Source organism: Thamnophis elegans, chromosome 5 (assembly GCF_009769535.1).
Source record: "Thamnophis elegans isolate rThaEle1 chromosome 5, rThaEle1.pri, whole genome shotgun sequence".
NCBI classification, from domain to species: domain Eukaryota; kingdom Metazoa; phylum Chordata; class Lepidosauria; order Squamata; family Colubridae; genus Thamnophis; species Thamnophis elegans.
Genome location: NC_045545.1, coordinates 58,676,641 through 58,690,817, shown reverse-complemented (window position 1 = coordinate 58,690,817; position 14,177 = coordinate 58,676,641). Strand labels below are relative to the sequence as shown.

At 40.3% G+C, this 14,177-nt stretch overlaps 1 protein-coding gene across 1 annotated transcript in view; it reads left to right on the top strand.

The window, feature by feature from the left end:
* The first annotated feature begins 6,073 nt into the window (after nucleotides 1-6,073).
* Nucleotides 6,074-14,177, top strand: part of INKA2 (inka box actin regulator 2) — a 33,420-nt gene continuing 25,316 nt past the window's right edge. Inside the window, 1 exon segment of the mRNA XM_032218413.1 lies at nucleotides 6,074-6,642. Within this exon segment, the coding sequence (XP_032074304.1) occupies nucleotides 6,592-6,642 (51 nt within the window). The 5' untranslated portion in view covers nucleotides 6,074-6,591.

The window sequence follows — 14,177 nt, the reverse complement described above, 5'->3', positions numbered from 1 at the left end:
CTTTAAACAACGTTGGATGTGAATTGAAAAGAGTTGGAGGTTCAATTAAGGCGTTTGTGAGTAATAGGGAGTGCCAGAAAGTTCTGAGCCCTTCACTCTGTTGTTGTTGTTTAACTGATAAATTTGAGGAAAATCATTATCATATCACTGGGAAGTAAAGAAAGGCATTGAAGTTATGACTGGTATAGCCATTTCCCATCACATGGAAAATGTATAATGTAACACCTTGTCTGTGGGAATCCTTTCCATATATAGAATATGTCACTTATGGCTACAGCCCATTCCAGACGGAACATATTTATTTACTAGTGTGAAAAACAAACAAAGAAAATTGAAATATGTCTCCCTGGTTATTTTTCTGCTCCTCCTGTTCACTTACCCACTAAACTGAGACTTACCTTTCAATCATAAATAAAAATAGAAGAAGATCAGAGGTATTTTAATGTGTTTGAAAAGACAGCAGTTTCGCACAAATGTCAGATTGGTGTAAACACCATGTATCGCTAAGCCCCCACTTGCTTTGCTTGTTTAGTTTAGTTTAGTTTAGTTTATTTGGTCTTGTATGCCGCCCACACCCGAAGGACTCCGGGCGGCTTACAATAGACAAGAGAAGGGGATAATAAACAAAACAACACTTAAAAAAAAATACAACATTCACAATTTCCGTGGGGATGGATATTTCACAAGCCCCCCGGCCTGCTGGAGCAGCCAGGACTTGGTGGCTTTGCGGAAGGCCAGAAGGGTAGTAAGGGTCCGGATCTCCACGGGGAGGTCGTTCCAAAGGGCCGGAGCTGCAACAGAGAAGGCTCTCCCAGGGGAATCGCCAGCCGACATTGGCTGGCAGATGGAATCCGGAGGAGACCTAACCTGTGAGATCTAATCGGTCTATGGGAGGTAATCGGCAGGAGGCGGTCTCTCAGTGCGGATTATTTTTCTTATTTGTCCATTGTAGCAGCTTTTAGCAAATGGATAATCAGAATCATTCATTGTAAAGTAGAGTTTCTTTTTTGAACACCACTGCAAAATGCTCAAGTATCAGTTGAGTTGTTTCATGTAAATGTCAATGAGTAGACTATGCTTTCTTCCTATAGCTATGTAAAGGAATAGTGATAAAGATGTAATTGGCTTCTACAATCAAGGTGCATCCATGAAGTCCCTGCTAGCACCCAGTTTTTCAATAATTGGATTTTATCTCACAATAGAGGAAAACCCTCCCAAATGCGTTTTTTTTTTTCTGTGTAGGGCATATGCTTCCCCAAATCTCTGTGTATCTTGATATTGCTCCAGAGGATTAGCAAATCAAATAGAAAATAGATGGATTTTTCTACCTTGTGGTTTATTATTATCCAGACATCCCTGTCTTCTGCCAGATTTATAACTTTTATGATATTACAAGAGATGTTTAGGTTTCACAAACATAAATATTACTTTTCACTGATTATTACAACTTCTGTGGCTATTATGCTGAATCTGTATGCTGTGCTGTCATTCAGATTTTAAGAAAAACAGCAGAGATGACTTGGGTAAGAAGCATATTTTTTCCCATTATCTAACAAGGAAGGCTTTCACGCAGCATGTTCCTATTTGAAAGCTGTTGGTAAAAATGATACCTGCTGTGAATGTCAGAGGGTCTTCCATCCCTCCCCTTAAGAGATCATTAAAAAAAAAAGATGTAGTTCTCTCAAAACATAACTCCAGCTGTGAGGGCAAATTGGACTTAGATAAAAAGAAATAAGAGCATAACAATGAAACAACGAGTCCTAGAGTAATTTCTATGTATTTAAATAGCTAGTAAAATGATTTTAGTATCTAAAATAATGAGCTGGACTACTCTACAATATGCCCTCCTAGAGAGAAGACAATGGGACATCTCCTGTCACTTCAGACAGAGGGAATACGTACATTTTGCTGTGACTGAGCAAATTTCAGAGTTTTCAGGTTGGTTTCATAAAGCAAACACAAGAAAAAAAATGTTGCACCTTAAACAGGACTACCATAGATGGGTATGTCAGCAAAGAGAAAGATAAAATCTAACGTTTGCTGCCATTTGCTGGTCATTAGGATTTTTGAAGCCTAAATGTATAGTTGTACCTTAAAGAATCTTTATTGTCATTGTACTTAAATACAACAAAATTGGTTAAAGACTTATATTTTTGTGAATTATAATCCAATTATTATTATTATAATTATAAATAATTATATTGTGCAATTGAAAGATAAGGAATCAAGTATCAAGCATGCATACACTATATACCTATTTAACTTTTAAATAATTTACATTTTATTTGTGTAACTCAGAGTTGGTATATTGTTCAAATTATCTAAATTACCGTAGGTTACAAACATTTTATCACCATGCTAGCTAACATCATAAGTATTGGATGTGGGAACTGAAGTTCCTTGGTTATCAAGGGTTGTATGTATCTTTCTATTACATCAGTTATATCCATGCTTGGAAGAGGGAATTCTTTGGGTGTTAATTTTCCTGTCTATGGTTGCATTTTTACAGGTTTTAAACTGATATTTATTTATCTATCTATCATCTATCTATCTATCTATCTATCTATCTATCTATCTATCATCTATCTATCTATCTATCTATCTATCTATCTATCTATCTATCTATCATCTATCTATCTATCTAAATAATATAGCCACCCAACTCTGTGACTCTGGGTGGCATACCCTGTCCAAAATCCTAAACAAAATAGTAATCATAAATATTAGGATTAATAGCAGTAATCATTAATATGTATCCCAACTCACATTCCTATATGCAAAACTTCTCCAGTGTTTGAGTAAGTAACCATATTTTTAATGCCTTTCTAATGATCAGCACAATCAGAGACACCCAAACCATTTATGTGTCCATGAATAATAGGTTGGTTGGAAACTCACACACATTTTAAGAATTATGTAGCAATTTTCATGTGTTCTAAAATTTGCACTATTTCCCAATTGGGAGATTGGGTGAAAGGTTAGAGAGTTAGCTTCATGTCTTTTGACAAATTTGTCTTCACTGAATCAGTTTTGCTCTCGTCTTGCGCTGAAAAGACCCTTAGGGCAAATCTCACTAATCAAATGACTTATTTTTCAAACCTTCAGGACAAAAGGAGGGCAGAATTAAAAGGAGATTTAGACACTAACTCTCAGTTTTCAGGGTTTTATTTAACAACAAAGAGGTAGCAATTAAAACAGTTCAAGGATAAGAGGAGTTTAAGCTGCTGCGTTCACAGCTGTACTAATGGGGTGGCTTCTCTTATTTCCTCCTGTCACCGAAGGCTGAAGGATGAGCTGCTGCCAATTGTTAGAAGGAGGGGCCTGAGAGAACGGGCTAGATTTTTCTCTTTCTCCCACAGAAGAAAGTGGCTGTTCTTGAGGCATTTTTTTGCTAACAACAGCAGGCTGACTATCTACATAAGATTCCCTCTGCCTACTAGACCCCTCTGCTGAAGAGTATCTGAAGAAGGTACTCCTTCCGAAATAGCTTCCAACATCTGCAAGTGGGCATTGCACACCGCCCAGAGGCTACCATATGAGGACAAATTATTCATTGAAAAGATTGCTTGAGGGGGGGGGTGGTACTTCCAATATAATCTAATACCCTGCATGGATTGCCCCTGTGACTATATAGGACAGACGAGAGCCACCAGATTGCAAGACAACAAGTGAGTGGTCAAATAAGGAGACCAAACTCATTGATAGCCTCACACTGCAATGAACAAGGGAATACATTCAATTTTGCAGCTACTAGGTTGTTGGATGAGCAGGCACAAAACATCCAGGAAAACGGGCCCCTTGTCAGTTCAACAAGAGTGCTGATTTGCCACCAGTTTATCAAGTACTTAAAAAACAAGGCCTGGGCAGCATAAGCAAATGACAGCCAATGTCTTAATAGCCAACCATCAACACACCCCAATCAACATCTAAAAGGCCACAAAGAACAGGCACCAAATAAATACCATACACAAAACAGCACACTCCCGAAGATGGGCTCTAGCATGAGTATGAAAACTCAGAACAAAAAACCTCTGGTCCTGGTAACCGACCCAGATTGGATCCTACAAGATACTCCTAATTAATTAATATTGTAAGGATGAAGATTTATTACCCATCCTTCCAGACTGGATTGGATGGGTTGAAAGAACTGGGATAGTCTTTCAGGTAACCCAATCCCAAATCGTGAAGAGCTTTAGAGATGACAACCAGCACCTTGAGTTGCACACAGAAATACAACAACCAATGCAGCCTCCCAGGTGTGAAATCTGATGAATAACCAAACACCATTTACTACTGTACAGTTGCATTCTGCACCAGTTGGAACCTTCCAAATGTTCTTCAAGGGCAGCCCCATGTAGAGCACATTGCAGTAATCCAGATAGGAGATCATGAGGGCATGAGTGATAGTGAGGAGAGAGACGAGTCCAATAATGACTGAAAAATGCTACAAGATAAGAAAAGAAGCTCTTGCAACCAAAACATCAATTCCAGGAGATGAGGTATGGCACTCCAGTGGACAAGTACCACAATAAAAGTCCCAAGGTAGGACTAACCAAGTTTGTTGTTGTTTTCAAATGTACAGTATATTATTCAGATGGATGGCAGTTCTTTGGATGCCATCAAGTAGTATGAGGAATTGTGCATGATGGACATCTCGCTTCAGTTTTTCTAAAACTCAAACTTAATCTGGCCAGTTAAATTTTCAGTTGGGTACGTATTGTGAGGACTCAAATATTAGCTTTTTAATTCAGAAAGAGAACTATAAACCTATATTTGATTCTATGTGTCTAAATCACTGAATCACTAAATCACTTTTTTTTTAAAGTAACTGCGATTCTTTACAATCCTTGGTGTGAGAAATGATCCTCCATTGGAGTCTATATGCTAAGGAATGTCCTTGATGTCAGCTGGGCATTGTACAGTAGTATTATGAGGATGGGTCTGATCCTGGAAACTGAATCACATACAAGCTGCCACTTGAAGTGGACTGTTTGTAATCCTCAAGACTTGAGCCTCTAAGCCCATTAACCAAAAAGAAATCTAAATAATTATCTAGGAACGACAATCAACACCTGCTTAGTATAGCAGGAAGAACCTCCTGGGTCCATGCTGTTCTCCACATTTGGGCATATATTTTTCTTTAAAGCAGTCAGGTGGCTGGACACTGATACCAATATTTTTTTTGATGATGATGTGATGAGGATATATATGTACATACAAAATCCAAGTAAATATCTCTAACACACCAGCAGAAGCAAACTCGTTTTTATTCCTGTTGTCACAATGCCCAAAGCACCACTGTTCAGAGTACTTTAAAAAAAACCACACAGGATATCAAATGATATGTGATAAAACAATTGTATAGACTGGCATGGAAGGAGAGTGGAGAGAAATCAGTTTAAAGGCTTCACTGTGATCTACCTCCATTACAACGTCCTAAAGTCTGGGATCTAAAGTTAGCTAATTGCCCCTCAGATAAAGAAGGTGCTGCCAGTTTAACAGATTAACAGAGTTGGAAGGTCATCTAGTCCAAACCTCCTGCCCACGGAGACCCTTCACCTTTTCTAACAGATGGCAGTCCAGTCTCTTCTTGAAAGTGATAAAGCTCCCACAATTTATGATGGCAAGCTGTTCCATTGGTTGATTGCTCTCACTGTCAGAAAATTTCTCCTTATTCCAGGTTAATCGCTCCTTGATCAGTTTACATCCATTATTCCTTGTCTGGCCTTCAGGTGCTTTGGAAACAGGTTGACCCACCACCCACTCCCTCTCTGTGGCAACCCCTGAATATTGGAATGCTGCTATCATGTCTTCCCCTAGTCCTTCTCTTCACTGGACTAGCCATGCCCAGTTCCTCTAATGGGAAGCAACCTCCCGGTTCCACGTGAGTCGTATAACGTCGGGACTGCCAATGAAAGATGAGGGTCAGCGGACTAGGATCGCCGCATCCGCCCTATGGGGCGGGAAGTTTGTCCTTGCCGGTGCAACAAAGCAAGCAACGCCTCTTTTGATTTGGTTGCCACGCCTCTCCTCTAGGCTTCACTTTTGCTACCACGTGCGGGAGCGGCGGGAGTTGCCGTCCAGCGCCGCCGGAGCTACCCTTCCCGTCGCTTCGCTCCTAGGTTCTCCAGCCTGGTGCTGGCGCTTTGCCTAGCCACGGGACTTCTCCGCACGACTCTTGCAATTAAAGCCACAAGCGGGTTTGGGGCTAAGAAGCAGCGCCAGAGAGCAACGGCGCAAGCCCGTCTGCAGCTCCTGTGCCTGCAGAGGGTTGGCGGGCGAGAGCCTGGCCAATCCCGAGCTTTGCCATTCCGACCGCTGACATTTCTCCGTGCGTATTTTAACTTTCAAAGAAAGCGAGTTGGCTTCTGGTTTACGTCGGTCGCGGTTTCCTCGCGGAAAAAAAAGTTTGGGCGATCATCTGCGCGAGAGCGCTTCCCCAGCGGCGAAGCGGCAGATGGGCGTTTAAAGGGGCCGTTGGATTAAGGCAGCGGGGCGGGAAAAGAAGCACCGCGGCTGAGGCAAGAGAGCTCGGCGCGGCGTTTGTGGTGCTCCTGAAGCCCTCGGCAAAAGCTGAACTCGGATGGAAGGATGGAAATGAAGAACATGGATCATTACCTGCGCCGTCTGAAACAAGAGTTGGTAAGGCATGAGTGGGGAAAGAAGGGAAGGTGATGTGATTAAACCTTGCAAACGTAACGCGCGTCGCCCTCTTTGCAACTTTCTAGGCATTTCCCTAGCAAGAGATCATTTGCAATAGTCACGCCAATACTAGACCGCGCTGATCTCATTACTGTTATATTGATCCATCGATCGTAGTTGGCTGATGCTGTATCCGCTCCCACCCCAAGTTATACACACCCCTTTCATAAAGTGCATATTTTCCAAGCTTTGTTAGAAACGTCTTCCACTGGCCTTTATCTCAGGTATGCAAAAATCATTAATGATTTTTTTTTTAACTCTTGAAATTTTCCCGGTGACATGAAAACTAAACCTAGTTGCGTCGGATAGGTATTTGGTGAACCGTATTGAGGGAGAGGAGTAGCAATGCACAAGTAATTGAAGTCAGAATCCTAAACTTTCTTGCTCAGAAAGTATCACCATCCCCACCCTTTGCCTATTCTTGTCTTGTTTTGCTAGTATAACTGACCGAGACTAGCAAATTTGGTAATCCATTCAGGTAGCAATCAGTTGTAAGTGGAAAGTATCTAACTAGAATGATTAATGGACATCATAATGCATCCTGTTGCTGAGTCCTTTGGCATATTATTTTTTGTTTAACAAGCAATTCTACTTGGAGCAAAACAAAAACATTGAATCAGCACACTCTAAATAATCTTACCTCATTTCTTTCTTCCTGATATGGATACATTATGGAGGTTACAAAACATCACCTTCAATTTCTTTGCATCAAATACCCTGCTTCAAGTATTGCATGTATGCTACTTGTATTTTGCAGATATTGGGGGGGGGGGGGGGAGGAAATTTTATATAATTCGAGGGGTCCTTCAAATCCTCTGTAGATAATTCTGAACCCTTACAGTTGATATTTTCCTATTATTAGCTGCCTCTGTAAGTTTCTTTTGTTGTTTCATAATCATAAGTTTCCATTGTGTCATTTTTAATGCCAAGGAACATGCCTAGGTCTGCTTAAGTACCCATCCTGGAAGAAACAAAATACCCACTAGATTGGTATCCTGCAACTATATTTAGAAAGTGCTTCTACACAGTTGCACTGTTTGAAAAGATAAATTTAATTAGTCCACACCCAACAATCTTGAGTTGGTTTTATTATTATTATCGTATTTTATAAATGTGCAGTGGGCTGCATTTCCATTTCATAGCTGAAGTCCTCAACAGGCTTGAAATAGTTTGTAGATCTGTATTGAATTAATCCAACTGCGTTGAATTAATGCAGCTTAACATTATAATTAGAGGACTCTGGAATGCCAGCAGATTTCCACAAAAGGAAGATGCATACATGATGAGTTATTTGCAAAGAGGTTTGCTTGAAACGCATCACTGTCCCCTGCAATGCATTTAGCTTCTCCACAATCAGTTTTAACTTCTTACATGACATGTCTTTGCCTGTTTTATCCATATATTTTTAGGCAGATTCACCCTTCTGGAGGGAAGCGTCAGCTTTTTTCTCCACCCAGACTTTTCTCTTAAGGGCTTGCCTACCTTGCTTTGCAAATTGTTTTACATCTTTATCTGAAGTACAATCATAGCAGTGTTTCTATACCACTTCTGATGTGGATGCTGTTTTACGGTCTCTTTCTTAGCCCTTTCACCATAACCTTATGAGGTAGATCACCTCTACATTATTATCATATACAAAGACCTTGCCTGATACTTCACTGATGTCTCAACATCAACTTCATAACCTGTCAGGCAGCTTAATTGGGAATAAGTGGGGTTAAACATTAGCCTCCATGGAGAACACGAGTTAGGGGAAGGGCACTGTACTGAGTGATATCTGTATACAGATTGATTAATATATGATCGATATATAGTATACCTAAATTGATACCTGTATATCAGTGAAGTATGGCACTTTTGTTGTTTGTTTGTTTATAACATTTATATAGATGCCCATGTCATAACCAAGTCTGGGTAGCTCCCAATCATCTTTCTAGTCCAAATAGTATATGATGTTACTCAACTGCATTGTGTGAGCTCCAGTTGTTGCTACCATTGCAGTGGAAACAAGAGCTCCCTTTGGGAAGACTCCAGCAAATATGGTGTTTTGTTCTGCCTGTTGAAGATCTACCCTTCTCCCTGCTGCTGCTCAGACAGAAGCCTTGCTTGCTGTGACAGGCTTAAGCTTGTCCACCAGCAGATGCTTCCTTCTGGTGTCCTAGTTTTTGTACTAATGGATTAGTAATGAGATCCAGGATGCTGTTAAATAAGTATTTGTAAGTCCAAAAAGAAGAGGATGATGAACAAGAAGAGACATGGGAAGTGTATTTCTCAAATGAATAAATAATAGAACTGCAGGTTTTAGGTTTTTTTTTAAAAAAAAGAAAGGTCACATAGAAGTCATGATGAGAGGAAGAGCTTTACAATTCAAAAGGCTGCTTTTCTTCCAAAGATTACTATCATCACAGAACAAAACTCCAAGCAGAGCTAGATGAAACTAGAATTAGAACCAAAATGGATTTTAGTGCTTTAACACTATAATCTGCTACAGATTTAATCATATTGCACACTATAAAAATCATTTCTTTCCCAGCAGCGATTCTACAAGTGTGTTTCTCTCATTCCACCGCCCATAGAAGCTTTTGTGCGAGGGTGCAAATCAATTACAGACCCATTCACCCACCCATTCTGATATACCGTATTTTCCTCAAAAAAAGAGGGCTGAAAATCTGGGTGTGTCTTATACATCAAATACAGCATTTTTTGCCTCCTGAAGCCCCCGCCCCTCCACCAAAATGGCTGTGCATACCCTTAATGGAGGCTTTCAGAGAGTTCCTGGGGAGGACAGAAATGAGCAAAAAATGCACTGTTTTTTTGCCTGCCCGCCCGCCAACAGCACTCTATAGTCTCCATAAGGCTATGCATGCAATTATTTTGACAAAAAATGGGCCCGTTTTTCACGAAAAATGGGCCATTTTTGCTTATTTTTGCCCCCCCCAACCCCTAGGAGCACTCTGCAAGCCCCCCCCCGGACTATTCATGCCTTTTTTTTAAAAAAATGGGGCCGTTTTTGCAACAAAAACGGGCCGTTTTTGGGAGGTTTGCAGAGTGCAAAACTTTTTTTTCCTTTTGGAAAGCTCTTTAACTGATTGATGAGAATTACAATGATTAAGTGCTGTGCCAGCAGAAACAAAGTCTAGGTGCTGCAAATTGTCAGCGATTTCCTTCTCCAGCACATGGATAAATACAGCTAGAAACATCTACCATACCTACCTACTCTCTCTCTCTCTCCTCTCTCTCTCCCTACCTACCTGTATTTCTCTCTCTCTCCCTCTATCTACCTATCTACTCTCTCTCCCTAACTACCTACTGTATTCTCTGTCTCCCCCTCCCCTTTACCTACCTACATACTTACCTACCTACTCTCTCCCTACCTATCTACTATATTTCTCTTTCTCCCTCTCTCTATACCTTTACCTACCTACCTCTCTACCTACCAACCTACTATCCTCTCTGTCTTCAACCTACTATAGTTCTCTCTCTCTCTATTTCTCTCTTTCCTCCCTACATACTTACTATATTTCCCCTCCTCTCTATTTCTCTCTCTCTATCCCTCTACCTATCTACCTAAACTCTCTCTCTCTCCCCCTACCTACCTACTGTATTTTTCTACCTCTATTTCTCTATATAACTTTATCTACCTACCTACCTACCTACTCTCTCTCTCTCTCCCTACCTACCTACTGTATTTCTCATCTATTTCTCTCCCTCTCTATCCCTCTACCTACCACTTTTTTAAAAAAATTGCCTCTTCAAAACCTTGCTGCATCTTATACTCCGAAAATACAGTATGTCTAACACAGACTGGGAATTGCATTAATGGGCTGTTGTCAATTTCTAAAGGGAAACCGAATAGATGAAGCATAATTGAAATAGCCAGTGCAAAACAAAAACATGATGCTACTTAGGAGAAGTGCAAAAGCCCAACTATAATATTCTTTCTTCTTTGTTTGTTTGTATCCTATCTTTATTATTTACAAATAGTTCATGGTGGCAAAATATGGTTTTAAATCCTGTAATGTAAAGGTTTCCAGTATTCACAGTGCAATCATAAGCTCATTTAAGGGCTGGAGTTATCAAATACTAGCAGGATGTCCTTCACTTTATGTATGTGGGCTAACCCCAGGAAAGGAAGGGTGAAATGCAGAATGAAGGAGTAGATGCAAAGAAGAATGATGCAAAAATTGTCCCACGGTTGCGTTATAGAAACGTCTTTACAGCCATTAGTCACTATAGGTCCTACTTGCAATTGTCTATGTCTCCCTTGCAGAGACGGTAATGACTTATATCAAGATAGTTCTTCAAGTCTTGGCCTTCCACATATTTATAAATACAAACATGACCATTATATCTTCATTCATTTTCTTTCAGCAGTGTGGCCAGGAGTAATTTGCTGTTAACTGTCACTATTTCCCAGGCATTCTCCTGGCATGATTTTATTCTTTGTATACTTCTCACAACTCCCATTTTATAAACAGTTTGCACCAAGGAAAAGAACCCACATGGTTTGGTTGGACAGGATGTTCTCGAATGCAAATAGGGGAGCCTGGAGGTATCCAAATTGGGGGTGATCCGCATACCATAAGTATCATCCAGTATTGCCTCACTCCACATGTTTGGGAAGTACAAACACACACCACACAACACGCACACACACACACAAACAAACATATTCAGAAAGGATTTGACTCTATTCACCAGAGGTGGGTTGCTCCGGTTTGGCCCGGTTCGGCTGAACCAATAGTGGAATTCAGACCTCGGTCGCAGAACTGGCAGCAACTCAGGCCTGCTATGCCCCGAAACCGGTTCCCTCACCACCGCTGGGCCGCTGCCATTTTAGTTTTTAGTGACTGCGCATGCACAGTTCACTGTAATTGGTCTTCGCATGCGTGAAGAACAATTTACATTGAACAGAGCACGCACATTGCAAACAGGTAGCAAAACCAGCTATTCACCCTTTTATATGATCTGAAAGCAGAGAATAGTTTTATGGAAATATAGATAGAGGCTATCTTACATGTTGTATCACTAGAACTTCTGCTGAACTAAATCCAGGAAGATTTGGAACCAAAGTAGCACTTCTTTAGACATTGAACAAACTGGAATTCACTCAATCGTAAGTAGAGATGTACACCAGTTGAGGCATTTGGGAAAGAACAGTTTTTTAGAGCACTGGGTTACTAAGGTCTATGAGCCTTGGTGGTTGCTATTATCTAAAAGAATTACAAGTAGCATACTTACAATACTCTCTGTTGAGGAAAAGAGCTATTACATTTAATCCAAAAATGTTGGGCTAAAAGAAGTGTTGGCTTGACCTAACAGGCTCTCCTATTTTCTGAAGATAAATTTGCCCTGCAGGCACCACAGAAGCCTAAGCATTTAGTTTCATCAGCAGACAAGAATTTGATATATCATCCTTCCCAATACTGTATTATAGATGCAGGAAGAATTCAGTTAAGAAGAACTCATATACCTTGTTAGGGCACTGAGTTCATCTGACAATAGAAAACATGGGAAGATTTCCTTCACATATCCAGGCATATATGTTATCAGATGAAGCAACCCCTTTGTTCCATCTTCAGGAAACCAGGCCCCTTTTCTCCCTCCAGCAATGATAATGATCAATGACACACTAGTTTACCTAATCTAACCTATTGGATAGTGAGACTCTTGCTCCATTATTGGCATCCTGTAATATGTGCTACATAAATTATCAGCAAGATAATTAGGCCAACTTACTGCCTTTTGCAGAGGTCGTGTATAGTAACTCCATATATAGCAGTACAGGTTTCACCCCGTACAAAGTGGTCTCTGTCAGGACTTTGTGCCTATCCCGGAATTGCCCCAAGAAATACAGCAAAACCCTTCCCTGACAGAGTGGATTGAGCAACTCCAGGTCAGCTGGCCTGTGACTCATAAAGTGTTAGATGAAGCTCACCAAGCACATAAGAGACAAGCTTACTTAATACCCAAGTAATATTGGGTATTAAACATGATAGAAAGGACTTTTGTTTTCATGTCTTCTTCCTCTTTGGAGCCAAATAAACTGATCAGGCAGAGTAAGCAGAACTAGCTTTAGAGTAGGCACTGACCCTAGGTGCCAAAACTTAGGGAAAGGCAAGTCCATTCCTCCATCTAAATTAATCTAAAAATGCAAATCTTTGGCATTGGTGGGAGATGACGCCAATATGGCCTGGGATGCCAAATACCCTTGAATCAACACTGAGAGAAAGGGAACTCAATTCCAACTTATCAGGGCAATGGAAGAAAGTCCTTATCAAGAATTACATGGTGAGTGAGATGGATACAGACTAAAGCAGTAAACAATATGATACAAGTGTGTTCATCATCTCTGGTGCTTGTGTGCATTTTAGCTTTTCCATGAGAATTATGTTGTTATCTACTGTATTTTTTTAACTATAAGATGCACCTAAATTTACAGGAGAAAAAACTTTTTTTTTGTCCTCCATGCATCGTGTTTTCAGCCTCCCAGACCTCAGAAGCACTCTGCGGTGTTTCACATGGCCTGTTTTTGCCAAAAACACGCCCGTTTTTAGCCTGCAGAGCAGTGGTATGTTCCGGGCAGTACGGCCGTACCGCTAGTAGCCAGGAGTACAGCCACCGTACCGGTACAGTGGCTCGTTTGGCCCATACGCTCTCGTTCCATAACTGGTTATAATGCGACCATCCAATTGCTCAGGGGGAAAGATGTGTCTTATACTCCGAAAAATACCTAGTTAGGGTAATCAAATGTCTGCAAGAAAACAAACAAACCCAGAGAACACCAAGGAACACCAAGTTATGTAAGATTGCATGTGGTTTCAATTCTGAGCTACAAATATTTTTATTCTTCTACTCCTTTATTGTTACCTATCTGGAATTTTCTATTAGCACATTTTTATTGTGGTAGAAGATCCGCTATAGCACAGACGGCATGGTTGGTGATATTGACTGATTCAAGGTGTCAGGAAGTGGAACCATAATTCCATAGATATATAAGAAAAGAATCAAGCCATCTCTGTGCATTGCAGTATGAAACAATGAGATGAAGTGAGAAGAGATCTTGCCTGCTTTTTACTTGTCAGTCTGAGATTGTATTTATTCTGAAAGCATACACATTGTTATTTCATACCTCCTCTGCCACAGTGCATTGCCATCATACCTTCCAAAGTTCTTCTGCAATAGTGGTGATGATTAGAATTGTGCTTTTCTAAATAGAAAGCTGACAGTATATGAACTGACAAGCAGAATTGCCTCCTCTTGCTATTTACCAAACAAGGATACAAATACTTTGCCAATGTTTTAAAGTGATTTTATTGAACTTTTTTTAAAAGGAAGATAAAATCTGATCCAAGATAATATAAAGTAAGGAAGGAAAAAGAAAGGGAAAAAAGTTCAAGGGAAGAACAAGTTTTAAAAAATTAGAAAAGAAGAAAAAAGATACGAAAAAGTGGTTTCCATTATTCTTTACAGTA